The 18,429-nt window shown below is 39.2% G+C and overlaps 1 protein-coding gene across 1 annotated transcript in view; it reads right to left on the bottom strand.

Annotated features, from left to right (window-relative positions):
• ZMAT4 (zinc finger matrin-type 4) overlaps positions 1-18,429 on the bottom strand; it is a 362,015-nt gene that overhangs the window by 40,921 nt on the left and 302,665 nt on the right. The window contains exon 6 of the mRNA XM_044225331.1: positions 16,875-16,971. Within this exon, the coding sequence (XP_044081266.1) occupies positions 16,875-16,971 (97 nt within the window). The remainder of the gene's footprint in view (positions 1-16,874; positions 16,972-18,429) is intronic.

The following is an 18,429-nucleotide window of genomic DNA, read 5'->3' as shown; positions in this document are numbered from 1 at the left end:
TCACTACTACCCCAACTACACTATGGAAATCACAGCCAGGTGGACCTGCTCAATCCTGTCTTCCACACTGAAGGAAGATGGTAGATAGCTAAACAAGATAATACAACCAAGGGCAAGTTTCCACTTTCGTCTCATGTCCTCTCCTTACTTCCCCAACAAAACTGACCTAAATGAAGTGAGATCTTTCATTTATTTAATCCAATTTCCTGGCATTTCATGTTTCAGGATAACCTTTAAGAGATTAGACAAATGCTGGCAAAACTCAATATTCTACTGAAGTCTGGCTAGAGTAAAAGTCAATGGCAGCTAAAGTTAGTTTACAAATGGACATACTCTCATTTCTAATGAACTCTGGTGAAATGTGAGAGAAGTAGTTATAGGAACTTACAGAAGACCCAGAAGGAGTGCGAGTCCAAAAGCTTCAACTGCTCAGGTGAAGCGCCAAGGTCTACCTTAGAACCTTCCTGACTCCCTCTTACCTATTCTTATGCTTAAGAAGCCACTATGCTTAAGAAGCATTATGCACCATATTCATAATTTGGAATAAAGTTAAAAATAAATTTCTTTATCTTTTTATACAACCAACTTCAATCCCTTTTGTCCAAAGTCATAAGCATTTGACGAATTCCTCTGTCTTTTGTTTAAGACCAGGCCTCCAGGACACCTCTCCTCTCATAGGGCTAACTCTTCAAGGATTTGTCAGCTTCTGGGCCACCGGGCAGCAGAGAAGGAAACACAAAAGAAGAATCATTTTACAGCCAATCTTCTGGCAGTTGAAAAATATGAAAAAAATTAAAGAAGCTTAAACCTCAAAGTCATAAAATTAGAGAATGTTAGGAATGACAGAGACTTTGATGACTCCCATTTTCCGGCCCCTTCCTGTTTCGATGAAGACACTGAAGCTCAGTGAGGCGACATGGTTTGTTCACAACCACACAGAGAAAGAATGAATGGCTGCCACACACAACAGGGCAAACACATCTCCAAAACATTATGCTGAGCGAAGAAGCCAGACAGAAAAGAATGCATAACATATTATATTCCACTAAGTTCTGGTGCAGGTCAAACTAAGCTGTGGGGACAGAAATCAGTGTTTGGCTGGGTGGCTGGGAAGGGTGGTGAGCCTAAAAGGGGCCCATGAGAACTTTTGGTGGTTATGAAAATACTATTCTATACTTTGATTGGCTGCTAGTGACGTGGTGGACACAAGTGTCAAAACGCATCCCACAGTACCCCTTAAATCTATTCATCTTGTATGTAAATTGAGTCTCAACAGATTGATTTAATTTTTTTTGAAGATTTTATTTATTTATTTGACAGAGATCACAGGTAGGCAGAGAGGCAGGCAGAGAGACACACGAAGGGAAGCAGGCTCCCTGCTGAGCAGAGAGCCCGATGCGGGGCTTGATCCCAGGACCCTGGGACCTGACCTGAGCTGAAGGCAGAGGCTTTAACCCATTGAGCCACCCAGGTGCCCCGACTGATTTAATTTTTGTTGTTGTTGTTGTTATTAACTTCCTAGGGTGTGAGACGCGGTGCTGACATGGGGACTTTCGCTATGTGCCTCCCAGGCCAGGCCTGCTGGGCTCCACCACTCTCCTTCTAGTTCTTTTTCTTCTCGACGCAAATCCACTCTTTGGAACCACGTCTTGGTGACTGGTCCCGGACAAATCACTGAAGCAGCATAACAAAGACAATTCCACAACTGTCTCCATAATAGTCCCCATAATTAAATCTAAGACACTAAACTATCAGCTAGCAACTTCTCTGGAGACAGCCATGACTTCTGCAAATTTCAGGCAGGACAAAATAATGATTATCAATCCCCCCGAAAAGGAGGGGGCTGGTAAATGAGTGAGCTAAAGAATATTGGGTACCAGTGGTAATTCTAGAAGTAATATGAAAGAATGAAAGTGCTCCCAATTTAGTTCTTCTCAAGCCTGCAAGGGCCTAATCTAGTCACATATGGTAATTATAATGTATCCCTAGGTATGGCGTATATAGCAAAAGCATGCAAGTGAGACTTGGAAAAATAGAGCTTTCAGAATTGTGCATTAGTGCTATATATAGTGAGATGTATAGCTTTTCTCTGGCTTCTCTGGAATTCTCTCTATAAGCTGTTGTGTCTTTTTTTTTTTTTTCAGCATAACAGTATTCATTATTTTTTCACCACACCCAGTGCTCCATGCAAGCCGTGCCCTCTATAATACCCACCACCTGGTACCCCAACCTCCCACCCCCCCGCCACTTCAAACCCCTCAGATTGTTTTTCAGAGTCCATAGTCTCTCATGGTTCACTTCCCCTTCCAGTTTGTATCTTCCTTTTCAGAAGTTGAACTCTGTTTCATCAGAGGCCTTCCTCAAAGAAGGAAGGGCTCCTGACAGTAGTGGATTTGAATGTTCTGCCTATTAAAAACAGGGCTAGAGAACATCTCTGACCCACAGGCCTGCCACAACCCTGTACCTCATGCCTGCAGCATGCTCCCTGGTTTTGTTTTTGTTTTAATTTAAATTCAATTAGCCAACATCTAATACATCATTAGTTTCAAATGTAGAGTTCAATAAATCATCAGTTGTGTATAATACTCATTGTTCACCCCATCACAGGCCCTCCTTTATGCCCATCACCCAATTACCCCATCCCCCCACCCACCTCCCTCTAGCAACCCTCAGTTTCTTTCCTAGAGTTAAGAGTCTCTCCTGGTTTGTCACCCTCTCTGATGACTTCCCATTCAGTCTCTCTTCCCTTCCCCCATGATCCTCTGTGCTGTTTCTTATATTCCACATGTGAGTAAAACTATATAATTACTGTCTTTCTCTGATTGACTTATTTCCTTCAGCATAAGACCCCCCAGTTCCATGTCAGTGTAAATGTTAAGTACTCATCCTTCCTGATGGCTGAGTCATATTCCACTGTGTATATATCCACCACATCATCTTTATCCATTCCTCTGTCAATGGACATCTCTGTTCTTTCTACACTTTGGCTGTTATGGACATTGAGCAAGCTCCCTATTTACAGTGCCTGGGATTCCCTTTGGCTAGAAAGGCTTGGTGACACTCCATAAGCCCCACTTTCTAGAAGAGCCATTTTGCACAGCCAGAATCATAATATGGGATAAGCAAATCAGTTGCCTTAGGTTCTAGATTTCACCCTTGATTCTAAGCTTTTCCTAGCAACTTATAAGTTATCAGCTGAAGGGAAATAACTTGACCCTCTTTGGGAAAGGTGGCTCTGTTTTAAAGCCTGTCATAAGCCCTGCTTATCCCAGCTATTATTGGTTATATATATATGTATACATACATATACATATATAAAACATAATTATATATACACACACACACACACACGTGTGTGTGTGTGTGTATATATATATTTTTTATGTTTTTCAGAAAAGAAAACTTTGTTATGGAAAAATATAGCACAATACCAAAGTCCCAAACCTTCTGATTATTGAAATTCTTGGTCAGGAGCACCTGGGTGGCTCAGCTGGTTAAATGTCTACCTTTGGCTCAGGTCATGATCTCAGGGTCCTGGGAATGGAGGCCCCATATCAGGTTCCCTGCTCAGCACGAAGTCTGCTTTGGATCTCTTTCTCTCCCTCTTCCTCTAACCCTCCCCCACTCGTGTGTTTGCACTCTCTAGCTCTCTCAAATAAATAAAATCTTAAAAAAAAATTTGGTTAGTGCCAATAAACCACATTGAAAATTCCACAAAAAATATCTAGATCTTTAGCCTTTGGAGACATCCATGCATTAATTTCTTCATTCATTTGTTTGCTTCTAAATATTTCTTGGGGTTTTAAACTACTTTTATTTATTAAAAGTACAGACAGTTTTTGATGGTTGCCATATTTGTAAAACTATCTTATTTATTATTGTACACTCCTCAGATAACTAACGGCTATCCTAAATGCAGGAACTAAATTCCAAGGAATTTAAAACATATTCCTGGGCGCCTGGGTGGCTCAGTGGGTTAAAACCTCTGCCTTCTGCTCAGGTCATGATCCCAGGGCCCTGGGATTGAGCCCCGCAATGGGCTCTCTGCTCGGCAGGGATCCTGCTTCCCTTCCTCTCTCTCTTGCTTGCCTCTCTGCCTACTTGTGATCTCCTACTTGTAATATCTGTCTGTAAAATAAATTAAAAAAATCTAAAAAATAAAAAATAAAACAACCATATTCTAGCTCTGAAAATTAGTCTAAATCTCCATTCAATTACTCAATTATTTATTTCACTTAAGAAATAAATGAATATGATGGGAAAATGAACAATATGAAGACTCTGTCTGGAGGAGTCATAAAAGCTGGGAAAAACTGCAGAGAAAGCAATGGATATTGGCATTCAAAGCTTCTTTTCAAAGAAGAACATTTAGAAATTTCTACTAACTTTTGGTCAGCCTGATTTATTCTCTTAGACACTTGTATCTCATTTTCAACCAACTGAAGTATCAAAGTAAGTAATGACAACTTTTATATCCATTATTTCTAGGTATTATAATGTCCTGAGGCTTGAAGTGTTCCCTAAACTCAAATTTAAGCCCATTATGGGAGAATTGTTCATTAGTCTATGGTATGTACTCATGTGCCTTTAAATTTCATTTTAATCATTTGTACTAATTGACAGACTATATCCCCTGGAAACCCTGAAAAATCTACTAATAGGCAATTGCTTCATATGTCAGTATGATCATTTGCATTTCTAAACCTTTAATATCATTAGATACTTAGTATTTTTCTTGTTAATTAATTGTGGAGCAAAATTTGACTGCCATTTTGCTGTTTATGATATTTGCCAAAAAAGAAAAAGTCTCTTTACTACTAGTAAAAAGCAATATGATAATAATGGTATTATTTAATTATTATTATAATAGTAATAGTACTAATGGCCGATAACTTCTACTCTTGGGTCTGCCAACCATATTTCTGGGGTCTTGGACAAGTCACTGCTGTGAATCTCAGTTTTCTAACATTTGGCCATTAACAGGGATGCCATGCGTATTATATACAGTAACACTTTCAAAGCATTTTAATTTGTTGCTATACCCCAGTTGCACAGAAGTTTCACTCCAGTTAACAGTGGTGGCACACTTGCCATATCCACCATCATCATGGTCATTGTCATTGTCATTGTCATCATTACTGGCATAGACAAGGAAGAAGGTACCCAGAAAAACATGACTTAGGGATACTTATGGAACAAGGTAAGTAGGTTTCACAATGTATTCATTTCCCAGGGCTACCCTAAAAAAGGCACAACAAACTGGGTGGCTTATTTTCAGTTCTAGAGGATAGAAGTCTGAAATCAAGTCATCAGCAGCTCCTTCCAAAGCTCTAGAAGAGAATCTTTCCTTGCTGTTTCCAGCCCCTGCTGGCTCCTGGTGTTCCCTGGTTTGTAGAGAGAATCCCAGTCTCTGCCTCTGTCATATGGCCTGCTTCTCAGTGTGTCCCAATATCCCTTCTCTTCCTTTCATAAATTCACCATGCATCAGACCCAGGGTCCCCTAAATCCAGAATGATTTCATCTTGAGATTCTTAACTGTTTATATCTGCAAAGACGCTATTTACAAAAAAGTTCACCTTCTGAGCTCCTGGACATAATGTTGAAAGAACATTGCTAGCTCCAAGGAATGCTGAAGGCTGACTGGGGACCTGTGTTGAAAAGAATGTTAAGGTTGAAGTCAGGATTAGTAGAGAGGAATACCAGGATCATGAGCAAGGTATGGAAAGTGGACACACACTTGTCATGTTCTTGTCATCACTAAGCACTTACTACAAAGGAATTGAGACCTAAAGAAGATTTGTCACCGTCCCTGGTCACTCAGTGGCAAAGTTGTATTAGAAATAAAATCTCCTGACTCAAAATTCAGTGCTCTTTCCACTACAAAATTTAATAATCTCTCATCTCAACACCTCTCTAGAAGTTATTACTAAAAATATAAATATAAGACCTTGAAAATTACTGACACCTTAATACTTACATTGATTTAATCGGTCAGATTAGGGTCATTAAGAACCATTTGGCTGACTTCCAGTTCCAGCTCTGATACTGTACAAACCTTTCACTTGAGAAAAAAATAAAAGCTGGATAAAATTTAAAGGGAAAGGGTGCCTGAGTGGCTCAGTGGGTTAAGCGACTCCCTTCAGCTCAGGTCATGATCTCAGAGTCCCGGGATCGAGTCCCACATTGGGTTCCCAGCTCCACAGGGAGTCTGCTTCTCCCTCTGACCTTCTCCTCTTTCATGCTATCTCTCATTCTCTCTCTCAAATAAATAAATAAAATCTTTCAAAAAAATTTAAAGGGAAAACTTTGAAAGCTTTGAAGAATTGGGGGCAGCTTTGAAGAATTGGGGTCAGTATACTTTAAGGAAAGTATCACTAGTAATGAACGACATTTCATGATGACAAAAGGTGATAAAAAGGGCCAATTCAAGGAATATTTTGAAAAGTTCTTAAATTTGTAAACATCTAATAGTGTACCTTTAAATATATGAATAAAAGAAATAGAATTGAAAAGGACACCCAGGCAAATGCATACCTACAGTAAGAAGTTTTTTAAGTCCTTCTATTTCTCATGAATGTAATAAGCAGACAAAAAATCAGTAAGGACATTGAATATTGAACAAGATTTAAAGACTTGACCTAATTGATATATAGAATCATTTAGCCAATTACTGAAAAAGGCACATTCTTTTCAAGGGAACATGAAATTTTACCAAAATTGAACATTTGCCTGGGGCATAGAGCAAGTCTACACAAATTTTAGGAGATTGAAATCATTTAGAGTATGTCCTCTGACCAGAGGGGAATCCAGGTATAAATTAATCCCCCAAAATATAAATAGAAAAAGCCCCTACATATTAAGTGGTAAGCAGAGCATTTCTAAATAGTCATGAGTAGAAGAACTTACAGTAAAAATCAGAGAGTAAGTTGAAATAAATAATAATAAAATATAGTACCTAATAAAACCTCTAGGATACAAAAAAATAACTTGTGGGTTGTAGCTAAATCAATGTGGTAAGGGACATTGAGAGCCTGAAATCCATATATTAGGAGAAAGGATACAGTGGAAAATTGATGATCTATACTTTCCTATAAGGAAGCTAGGGGGAAATGCAAATTAAATCCACAGGGAGTAGAAAGAAAAGAATTTTTTAAATGACAGAAAAGAACTATACTCAGAAAAAATCAACAAACCCCAACATTCATTCATCAAAAAGACTAATAAGGATTGACAAACTTCTAATAAAAATGGTCACACATTTTTTAAAAAAGGAAGAGATAAATAATATTAGGAATGAGAAATATCCTACAGACAATTATAAGCAAAATAAGGGATATCATGAACAACTTTATACCCAATACATTTAAAAATATAGATAAACTGGCAAATTCACTGACAAATAACTAATTTAAAATCGATACAAGAAGAAATAGAAAATATGGGCTTGTTTCATTGAAGAAATTAATTTTTTTTCATAATATAATTTATTTTTTACTTTTTTATAAACATAAAATATATATATATATTTTTAAAGATTTTATTTTTTATTTGACAGAGAGAGATCACAAGCAGGCAGAGAGGCAGGCAGAGAGAGAGGAGGAAGCAGGCTTCCCGCTGAGCAGAGAGCCCGATGCGGGGCTCGATCCCAGGACCCTGGGATCATGACCTGAGCCGAAGGCAGCGGCTTAACCCACTGAGCCACCCAGGTTTTATCCCCAGGGATACAGGTCTGTGATTCACCAGGTTTACACACTTCACAGCACTCACCATAGCACATGCCCTCCCCAATGTACACAGCCCCACCCCCTTTCTCCCAACCTCCCTCCGCCCAGCAAACCTCAGTTTGTTTTGTGAGATTAAGAGTCACTTATGGTTTGGCTCCCACCCAATCCCATCTTGTTTCATTTATTCTTCTCCTACCCCCTTAACCCCCCATGTTGCATCTCCACTTCCTCATATCAGGGAGATCATATGATAGTTGTCTTTCTCCGATTGACTTACTTCGCTAAGCATGATACCCTCTAGTTCCATCCACGTCGTCGCAAATGGCAAGATTTCATTTCTTTTGATGGCTGCATAGTATTCCATTGTGTATATATACCACTTCTTCTTTATCCATTCATCTGTTGATGGACATCTAGGTTCCTTTTCTAGTTTGACTATTGTGGACATTGCTGCTATAAACATTTGGGTGCACGTGCCCCTTCGGATCACTATGTTTGTATCTTTAGGGTAAATACCCAGTAGTGCAATTGCTGGGTCATAGGGTAGTTCTATTTTCAACATTTTGAGGAACCTCTATGCTGTTTTCCAGAGTGGTTGCACCAGCTTGCATTTCCACCAACAGTGTAGGAGGGTTCCCCTTTGTCCGCATCCTCGCCAGCATCTGTCATTTCCTGACTTGTTGATTTTAGCCATTCTGACTGGTGTGAGGTGATATCTCATTGTGGTTTTGATTTGTAGTTCCCTGATGCCGAGTGATATGGAGCACTTTTTCATGTGTCTGTTGACCATCTGTATGTCGTCTTTGCAGAAATGTCTGTTCATGTCTTCTGCCCATTTCTTGATTGGATTATTTGTTCTTTGGGTGTTGAGTTTGCTAAGTTCTTTATAGATTTTGGACACTAGTCCTTTATCTGATATGTCGTTTGCAAATATCTTCTCTCATTCTGTCAGTTGTCTTTTGGTTTTGTTAACTGTTTCCTTTGCTGTGCAAAAGCTTCTGATCTTGATAAAATCCCAATAGTTCATTTTTGCCCTTGCTTCCATTGCCTTTGGCGATGTTCCTAGGAAGAGGTTGCTGCGGCTGAGGTCAAAGAGGTTGCTGTTACTGCCTGTGTTCTCCTCAAGGATTTTGATGGATTCCTTTCTCACATTGAGGTCCTTCATCCATTTTGAGGCTATTTTCATGTGTGGTGTAAGGAAATGGTCCAATTTTATTTTTCTGCATGTGGCTGTCCAATTTTCCCAACACCATTTATTGAAGAGGCTGTCTTTTTTCCATTGGACATTCATTCCTGCTTTGTCGAAGATTAGTTGACCATAGAGTTGAGGGTCTATTTCTGGGCTTTCTATTCTGTTCCATTGATCTATGTGTCTGTTTTTGTGCCAGTACCATGCTGTCTTAATGATGACAGCTTTATAATAGAGCTTGAAGTCCGGAATTGTGATGCCACCAACTTTGGCTTTCTTTTTCAATATTCCTTTTGCTATTCAAGGTCTTTTCTGGTTCCATATAGATTTTAGGATTATTTGTTCCATTTCTTTGAAAAAAATGGATGGTACTTTGATAGGAATTGCATTAAATGTGTAGATTGCTTTAGGTAGCATAGACATTTTCACAATATTTGTTCTTCCAATCCAGGAGCATGGAACATTTTTCCATTTCTTTGTGTCTTCCTCAATTTCTTTCATGAGTACTTTACAGTTTTCTGAGTATAGATTCTTGGCCTCTTTGGTTAGGTTTATTCCTAGGTATCTTATAGTTTTGGGTGCAATTGTAAATGGGATTGACTCCTTAATTTCTCTTTCTTCTGTCTTATTGGTGGTGTAGAGAAATGCGACTGATTTCTGTGCATTGATTTTATATCCTGACACTTTACTGAATTCCTGTACAAGTTCTAGCAGTTTGGGAGTGGAATCTTTTGGGTTTTCCACATATAGTATGATGTCATCTGTGAAAAGTGATAGTTTGACTTCTTCTTTACCAATTTGGATGCCTTTAATTTCCTTTTGTTGTCTGATTGCTGAGGCGAGGACTTCTAGTACTATGTTGAATAGTAGTGGTGATAATGGACATCCCTGTCATGTTCCTGACCTTAGCAGAACAGCTTTCAGCTTTTCTCCCTTGAGAATGATATTTGTGATGGGTCTTTCATAGATGGCTTTGATAATATTGAGGTATGTGCCCTCTATCCCTACACTTTGAAGAGTTTTGATCAAGAAGGGATGCTGTACTTTGTCAAATGCTTTTTCAGCATCTATTGAGAGTATCATATGGTTCTTGTTCTTTTATTGATGTGTTGTATCACATTGGTTTGCGGATGTTGAACCAACCTTGCAGCCCTGGAATAAATCCCACTTGGTCGTGGTGAATAATCCTTTTAATGTACTGTTGAATCCTATTGGCTAGTATTTTGGCGAGAATTTTTGCATCTGTGTTCATCAAGGATATTGGTCTACAGCTCTCTTTTTTGATGGGATCTTTGTCTGGTTTTGGGATCAAGGTGATGCTGGCCTCATAAAATGAGTTTGGAAGTTTTCCTTTCATTTCTATTTTTTGGAAGAGTTTCAGGAGAATAGGAATTAGTTCTTCTTTAAATGTTTGGTAGAATTCCCCCGGGAAGCCATATGGCCCTGGGCTTTTGTTTGTTTGGAGATTTTTAATGACTGTTTCAATCTCCTTACTGGTTATGGGTCTGTTCAAGTTTTCTATTTCTTCCTGGTCCAGTTGTGGTAATTTATATGTCTCTAGGAATGCATCCATTTCTTCCAGATTGTCAAATTTGTTGGCGTAGAGTTGCTCATAGTATGTTCTTATAATTGTCTGTATTTCTTTGGTGTTAGTTGTGATCTCTCCTCTTTCATTCACGATTTTATTTATTTGGGTCCTTTCTCTTTTCTTTTTGATAAGTCTGGCCAGGGGGTTATCAATCTTATTAATTCTTTCAAAGAACCAGCTCCTAATTTCGTTGATTTGTTCTATTGTTTTTTTGGTTTCTATTTCATTGATTTCTGCTCTGATCTTTATGATTCATCTTCTCCTGCTGGGTTTAGGGTTTCTTTCTTGTTCTTTCTCCAGCTCCTTTAGGTGTAGGGTTAGGTTGTGTACCTGAGACCTTTCTTGTTTCTTGAGAAAGGCTTGTACCACTATATATTTTCCTCTCAGGACTGCCTTTGTTGTGTCCCACAGATTTTGAACCGTTGTGTTTTCATTATCATTTGTTTCCATGAATTTTTTCAATTCTTTAATTTCCTGGTTGGCCCATTCATTCCTTAGAAGGATGCTGTTTAGTCTCCATGTATTTGGGTTCTTTCCAAATATCCTCTTGTGATTGAGTTCTAGCTTCAGAGCATTGTGGTCTGAAAATATGCAGGGAATGATCCCAATCTTTTGATACTGGTTGAGACCTGATTTAGGACCAAGGATGTGATCTATTCTGGAGAATGTTTCATGTGCACTAGAGAAGAATGTGTATTCTGTGGCTTTGGGATGAAATGCCAGTGTATCATTTAAGGCCTTTATTTCCTTGTTGATCTTTTGCTTGGATGATCTGTCCATTTCAGTGAGGGGAGTGTTAAAGTCCCCTACTATTATTGTATTATTGTTGATGTGTTTCTTTGATTTTGTTATTAATTGGTTTATATAGTGGGCTGCTCCCACGTTAGGGGCATAGATATTTAAAATTGTTAATTCTTCCTGTTGGACGGATCCTTTGAGTATGATATAGTGTCCTTCTTCATCTCTTATTATAGTCTTTGGCTTAAAATCTAATTGCTCTGATGTAAGGATTGCCACTCCTGCTTTATTCTGATGTCCATTAGCATGGTAAATTGCTTTCCACCCCCTCACTTTAAATCTGGAGGTGTCTTCGGGCTTAAAATGAGTTTCTTGTAGGCCACATATAGATGGGTTTTGGTTTTTTATCCATTCTGATACCCTGTGTCCTTTGATTGGGGCATGTAGCCCATTAACATTCAGGGTAACTATTGAAAAATATGAATTTAGTGCCATTGTATTGCCTGTAAGGTGACTGTTACAGTATATTGTCTCTGCTCCTTTCTGATCTACTACTTTTAGGTTCTCTCTTTGCTTAGAGGACCCCTTTCAATATTTCTTGTAGAGCTGGTTTGGTGTTTGCAAATTCTTTCAGTTTTTGTTTGTCCTGGAAGCTTTTAATCTCTCCTTCTATTTGATAGCCTAGCTGGATATAGTATTCTTGGCTGCATGTTTTTCTCGTTTAGTGCTCTGAATATATAATGCCAGCTCTTTCTGGCCTGCCAGGTCTCTGTGGATAAGTCTGCTGCCAATCTAATATTTTTATCATTGTATGTTACAGACTTCTTTTCCTGGGCTGCTTTCAGGATTTTCTCTGTCAGTAAGACTTGTAAATGTTACTATTAGGTGACGGGGTATGGACCTATTCTTATTGATTTTGAGGGGCGTTCTCTGCAACTCCTGGATTTTGATGCTTGTTCCCTTTGTCATATTAGGGAAATTCTCTCCAATAATTCTCTCCAATATACCTTCTTCTCCTCTCTCTCTTTCTTCTTCTTCTGGAATCCCAATTATTCTAATGTTGTTTCATCTTATGGTGTCATTTATTTCTCGAATTCTCCCCTCTTGGTCCAGTAGATGTTTGGCCCTCTTTTGCTCAGCTTCTTTATTCTCTGTCATTTGGTCTTCTATATGGCTAATTCTTTCTTCTGTCTCATTTATCCTAGCAGTGAGAGCCTCCATTTTTTATTGCACTTATTAATAGCTTTTTTGATTTCAACTTGGTTAGATTTTAGTTCTTTTATTTCTCCAGAAAGGGCTTTTATATCTCTGGAGAGGGTTTCTCTAATATCCTCCATGCCTTTTTCGAGCCCAGCTAGAACCTTGAGAATCATCATTCTGAACTCTAGATCTGACATATTACCAATGTCTGTATTGATTAGGTCCCTAGCCTTCAGTACTGCCTCTTGTTCTTTTTTTGTGGTGAATTTTTCCGCCTTGTCATTTTGTCCAGATAAGAGTATATGAAGGAGCAAGTAAAATACTAAAAGGGTGGCAAAGACCCCAGGAAAATATGCTTTAACCAAATCAGAAGAGATCCCAAATCGTGGGGGGGGGGGGGAGAAAGGGGATAAAAAGAGGTTCAGAAAAAAAAAAAGGTAACAATTAAAAAAAGAAGACAAATAAAGACAAAATATTAAAAAGAAAGAAAAAAATATATATATGAGATAAACTAGTTAAAAACGTTAAAAAAGAAAAGGGTAAAAGTTAAAAAAAATTTAGCAGAAGAAGAAAAAAAAATTGAAAAAAAAAATTAAATTAACTGCGAGACTAAAGAATCATGGGGAGAAAGCCATGAGTTCTGTGCTTTGCTTTCTCCTCCTCTGGAATTCCGCTGCTCTCCTTGGTATTGAACCTGCACTCCTTGGTAGGTGAACTTGGTCCTGGCTGGATTTCTTGTTGATCTTCTGGGTGAGGGGCCTGGTGTAGTGATTCTCAAGTGTCTTTGCCCCAGGCAGAATTGCACCGCCCTTACCAGGGGCCGGGCTGAGTAATCCTCTCGGGTTTGCTTTAGGGAGCTTCTGTTCCCTGAGCACTTTCCGTAGAGTTCTGGAGAACGGGAATGAAAATGGCGGCCTCTTGGTCTCCTGCCTGGAGGACCTGAGAGCCTGGGCCCCACTCCTCAGTGCGCCCTCAGAGAACAGCGCCCAATTATTCCCGTCTCCCTGGACTCTGGCCACGCTCCGAGCTCACCCAGGCTGCTACCAGTTCAAGGTAACCCCGAGTTGTGAGCTAACTCCTTGTCTCTGTCTCTATAGCGGCTTCCCCGTTCTAATACCTGCAAGCTCTGCAACACTCAGACACCCCCGATCCTTCTGTGACCCTGCGGGACGTGAGGCCATGCTGACCCCACGTGGGCTTCACCCCGGTTTAGCCTCTGGAGCGATGTCCCTCAGCGGAGCAGACTTTTAAAAGTCACGATTTTGTGCTCCGTTGCTCCGCCGCTTGCCGGGAGCTGGCCCCTCCCCCCGGGGTCTATCTTCCCGTCGCTTTGGATTCACTTCTCCGCCAGTCCTACCTTTCAGAAAATGGTTGATTTTCTGTTTCTAGAATTGCTGTTCTTCTTCTCTTCGATCTCCCGTTGGATTTGTAAATGTTTAGATAAGCTCTCTAGCTGATCTCCTGCTACCTGAAGTAGTCTCAGCCTGCTACTTCTCCACCATCTTGACTCCACCAAGAAATTAAATTTTTAATAAAAATATTCCCACAGTATAGTCACCATAGCTTCCCAATGAATTCTTCCTAAAATTATTTATTTATTTTTAAAGATTTTATTTATTTATTTGAGAGGGAGAGAGAGAGCACAAGCACAGGGAGTGGCAGGCAGAAAGAGAAGCAGGTTCCCACCGAGCAAAGAGAGCTCAATGGGGGACTCATTCCTAGCACCCTGGGATCATGACCTAAGCAGGTGGCAGATGCTTAAATGACTGAGCCACCCAAGCATCCCCTTCCCAATATTTTTTTTTTTAAGATTTTATTTATTTGTCAGAGAGAGAGAGAGAGAGAGAGAGAGTGAGTACAGGCAGACAGAGTGGCAGGTAGAGTCAGAGGGAGAAGCAGGCTCCCTGCGGAGCAAGGAGCCCGATGTGGGACTTGATCCCAGGATGCTGGGATCATGACCTGAGCCGAAGGCAGCTGCTTAACCAACTGAGCCACCCAGGCGTCCCCCCTTCCCAGTATTTAAATAAGAAGTAATAGCAGTTTACTACAAACTCATTCAGGGTTTAGAAAAGAGGGAAAATCTCTCAACTTGTTTAATGAGATTAGCATAAAGTTGATGCCAAAGCTAACAGGGAGATTACAGAAAATCATGGAAGAATTTGTCTTTGAAACACACACACACACACCCCACACACAATACCCCTTAGCTATAAGGGCAGATGAAACAGTCATGTGGCAAGGGCTTTTTCCCCTCGATTCACTCATTAGAAAGAGAGCAACCTTGTGCTTACTGTGGTAGGGACAAGTATCTTGTTTACTGGAAAGAAGGCAGCATTGGTAGGAGACGAACCTTTCTAAAGTCACGCATATTTATTAAAGCCACCAGGAAAGTAATGCTTTCTTTTTCAAAATTCATCATTATACTCTACTGGCAGTCCTCCATGCCAGGCCTGTCTGCAGTAACTCAGAGAGATGGGAGAAGCAGAAGCCTGAGTCAGACACTGCTAAGTTCAGTCCTGGTTCTGCCATTTTTGGCAAGGGGATGTTCAGTTAGTTCTTTGGTCTCCCTTAGCCTTCGTGTTCTTGTATAAAATAATGGGTTAATGCTATTTATCTGAAGGTAGTTCAGGGGATTCAGTGAGAGGATGGATGTGAAAAGGCCTGTACACGTGGAGAGGCAGAGAGTCTCCTGAAGCTGGAGATACTATATGCATGACGTATTTACAGAATTTGTGCCACTTAAAGTCACTATTCTCTACCATTTTCTATTTATTAACAGCAATAAACACATGTTCCTAAAAGACTTTCACTGACTGTTGCAGCTACCTGAAGTGCATCTCTGTGTCCATCAGATGCCTATGGGTTAGAACGCATTTGGTGCCTCTTACAACGTGCTAGTTAGAGAAACAATGGATAGACTGTCTGGGGTAGGGCAGCAGTGTCAGTATTCAATACAAGCATTCCGGGTGCCCCACAACAAATCAGAGAAAAATCTTCTTTTTTGAAGAATTACCTTGATAAAATCCTCTGGGGGCAGATCAGAGTACCAGCAAGTCATGAAAGGGGCTTTGACTCATGAGAAGGCATAAACTGAGGGAAGTCTGAGAGTCCATCACTAACTCGGGGCTTAAATTTCCTCACCTACTCTAGACCCCTGAACCCTATATCTTTATAATAGCTTTGCAAAAAAATAAAATAAAATAAATAAAGTCCTTGTCTGGAAAGCACCTTCCTCATACACCTGCATAGAAAATTGTTACTCGTTCTTTTAGAATCACACACTCATTCCATCAAAAATGTTTATGAAGCCCTTCATATGTACTGAGTACCAACAAGACACCAAGGTTATTAGGATGGTGAGCAAAATCAGACCACAACCTCATTTATGTGTTCAAGCTCAGGCTCTGTACAGATGTTCCTGTCACTCTTGCCCTGGTTGCTCCCTCCTGGGTACTCAAAGCTCTGGGTGTTCACAGTATTAGAGAACAATCCCTGTGCTCACATGACTATTTCCTCAGCCTGGAAGGGAGCTAGCTCTGCAAGAGAAAGACCTAATTCAGTTCAGCTTTTCTTCCCCAGGCACACCTCAGAGTCTGACATGTAGTGGGCACTCGATAAATGTTTGTTGACTGAATCATTCATTATTCATGAGGCCTTGATACAGTAAAATCTGTTGAATGATTCTGGTAATGAATATGAGAGAAATCAAAATAATTATACTTAGGAAAATTACATATTTTTGAGATTTTTTTTGTTTTTTCCTTTTTTATTAGATTTTCTCAGTAGTCCTCAGCAGCGATTTTAAATACTTACAAAGCTAACATCACTGATCTTTTTTTAAAGATGCACAGTATAAATATAGTTGAAATTATGCCCGATAGCCTATTCTGGTTTAAAAACTATGAGAATTTGGGAGGAAAAACAGAACGAGCTGTCATTTAATTAGAAATAGCTATGCATTCAAATAACTTAAGATACCAGAGAATTTGTTAGGTTTCTGTACTAATCAACAATTTTCACCTAAAAATGGTAAGTGGTAGAAGATATTCATAGAATTTGACTTCACAACACCGAAGCCTGGCACATCTCCCAAACAGAAATAACATTGTTTCTTTAAAAACACTTAGAATAGATCTAAGAGTTTCCCAAAGTTTGTGAAAATGTGCTGAACTGTTCTTGAAAAAATTAAAGAATGAAAACAAGCAGATGAAAGAGCCTGTCATTACTTGTGCTAAAAAAGGAGAAGCCATCTTTAAGTTGTGCTAGGCAGGCCCTAGAGGTTTCAGTGTAGATATCAGGGGAAATTTTGAGATAAAGAGATGTGGTTTCCATTGACTTATTTTGAAATAATTAAAATGTTTAGCCTTTATTTTTCCCCACCAGGCTATAAATTATATATAAAAGGATCGAAGGGTGAAAGCATGAAAGTACCTACTTGGTCTGGTGTTTTGATCCTTTCAGATGGGCATGATACTGTTCTATGGAGTTTAGAGAGACACTGCAGATCGTACATCTGTAATTGCGCCTCAGACCTGCGGACAACAGACACACTTGATTAGCTGCATCCTTGCCATCACTACCTGAATGAACTCCAGAATCTCTGGGCAGAGTATCTAAAAGGGCATCTGGTCTACCCCACCAACACTTCAATCCTCCTTACAAAACCTGGCCAACACTTCCCTTAGTAGAAGTTAGAAGCAGGTTGCTCCATTTCTGGATGCCTGAAATTATTAAGATGTGGCAAACTGAATGTAATTAAATAAAAAAAAGGGGGGGAGAACATGCTTCCTGAGATACAAAGTTTCTGGACATTTTGTAACCCAAACAAAGATAATACTACTTTTTTCTTAAGCATATAGACATGGTATGCTGTCATATCTGCAAAGAAATTTGAGACTCCAGAGAAAAACTCTGTCTTGATTACTCTTTCAACCCTATTCCAATGGCAAAATCACAAATTCAGCTTTAGATCTCATTCACTGGAATTCTTCCAGGATCATCTTATAAAATGCAAATACCCAAGAGATGGATAATAATCTAATTCGCATAAAAGCTTACTTTCCACAAAGAGTTTTTAAAAAAGTTATTCATTAATTTGTTTATTAATTTAAATCATTCAATTCATTCATTAATAAAATATCAACTTTGGACCAGCCACTAGGGATTCTGAGATGAATAAGATGTTCTTTGCTTTCAAAGAGTTTAGTAAATATGCTGACTTCTTTATAATATTGATTCATCTAGTCAAATGTGTTAGAAAGTAGCTTTAATCAAACTTGAAACATTTGCCACAGCTCAGAGACCCCATGAAATGCATTCCTTCTGCTAGTGTGTCCCATCAGAGTAGAGAGAAAAGTAAACTGTGAGTCATGATCTGAAAGTTTGAATTTAAATCTTGGCTCCAGTCCTTCCTGGTTGTATGATCTAGGGGAAATCATGCAATTTCTTCCTGGTCTCAACGTGAAGACAAAACCATTCACATCACAAGGCTGCTGTGAGAATTAGGCAAGTAAATATATTTAAATGCTTATCAAGTGACAGTTGTTATTAATTTTGCTCCAACATTCTATGTCTTACCATTGGAAAGCCAGAATTATAAACAGTTGTAGCATTTTATTCCCCCTGATGAATGCATAGCATTTTCTTTCTGAGAAACAAAATCGTTCTCATTTTTCTAAAAGGAAAATACACAGCATTGGTAGAATTGTGTAACCTACAACCTGGGTGACTTTATATAAATTAGTTGACTTCTCTGGATTTCTCATTCCTTAAAGGATCGTGGGAAGGACTGAGCGAGATAATGCATGTATGAAAGAGTAGCTGGCACGTAACAAGTGTTCAACATAAATTAGCTATTATTATAATTTCAAAGGGATATTAAAATAGAATTTTTTTCCCTCAATGTCACAGAGGAAGCCCTAAGTTGAAGCCCAGTCCAAAACATCCAAAGGAAATAGTCAAAAATCAATTTCTAACCCAGAGCTGACTAC

Source organism: Neovison vison, chromosome 11 (assembly GCF_020171115.1).
Source record: "Neovison vison isolate M4711 chromosome 11, ASM_NN_V1, whole genome shotgun sequence".
NCBI classification, from domain to species: Eukaryota; Metazoa; Chordata; class Mammalia; order Carnivora; family Mustelidae; genus Neogale; species Neogale vison.
The sequence above is the reverse complement of the archived record's forward strand: the minus strand, read 5'-3'. Positions and strand labels throughout refer to the sequence as shown.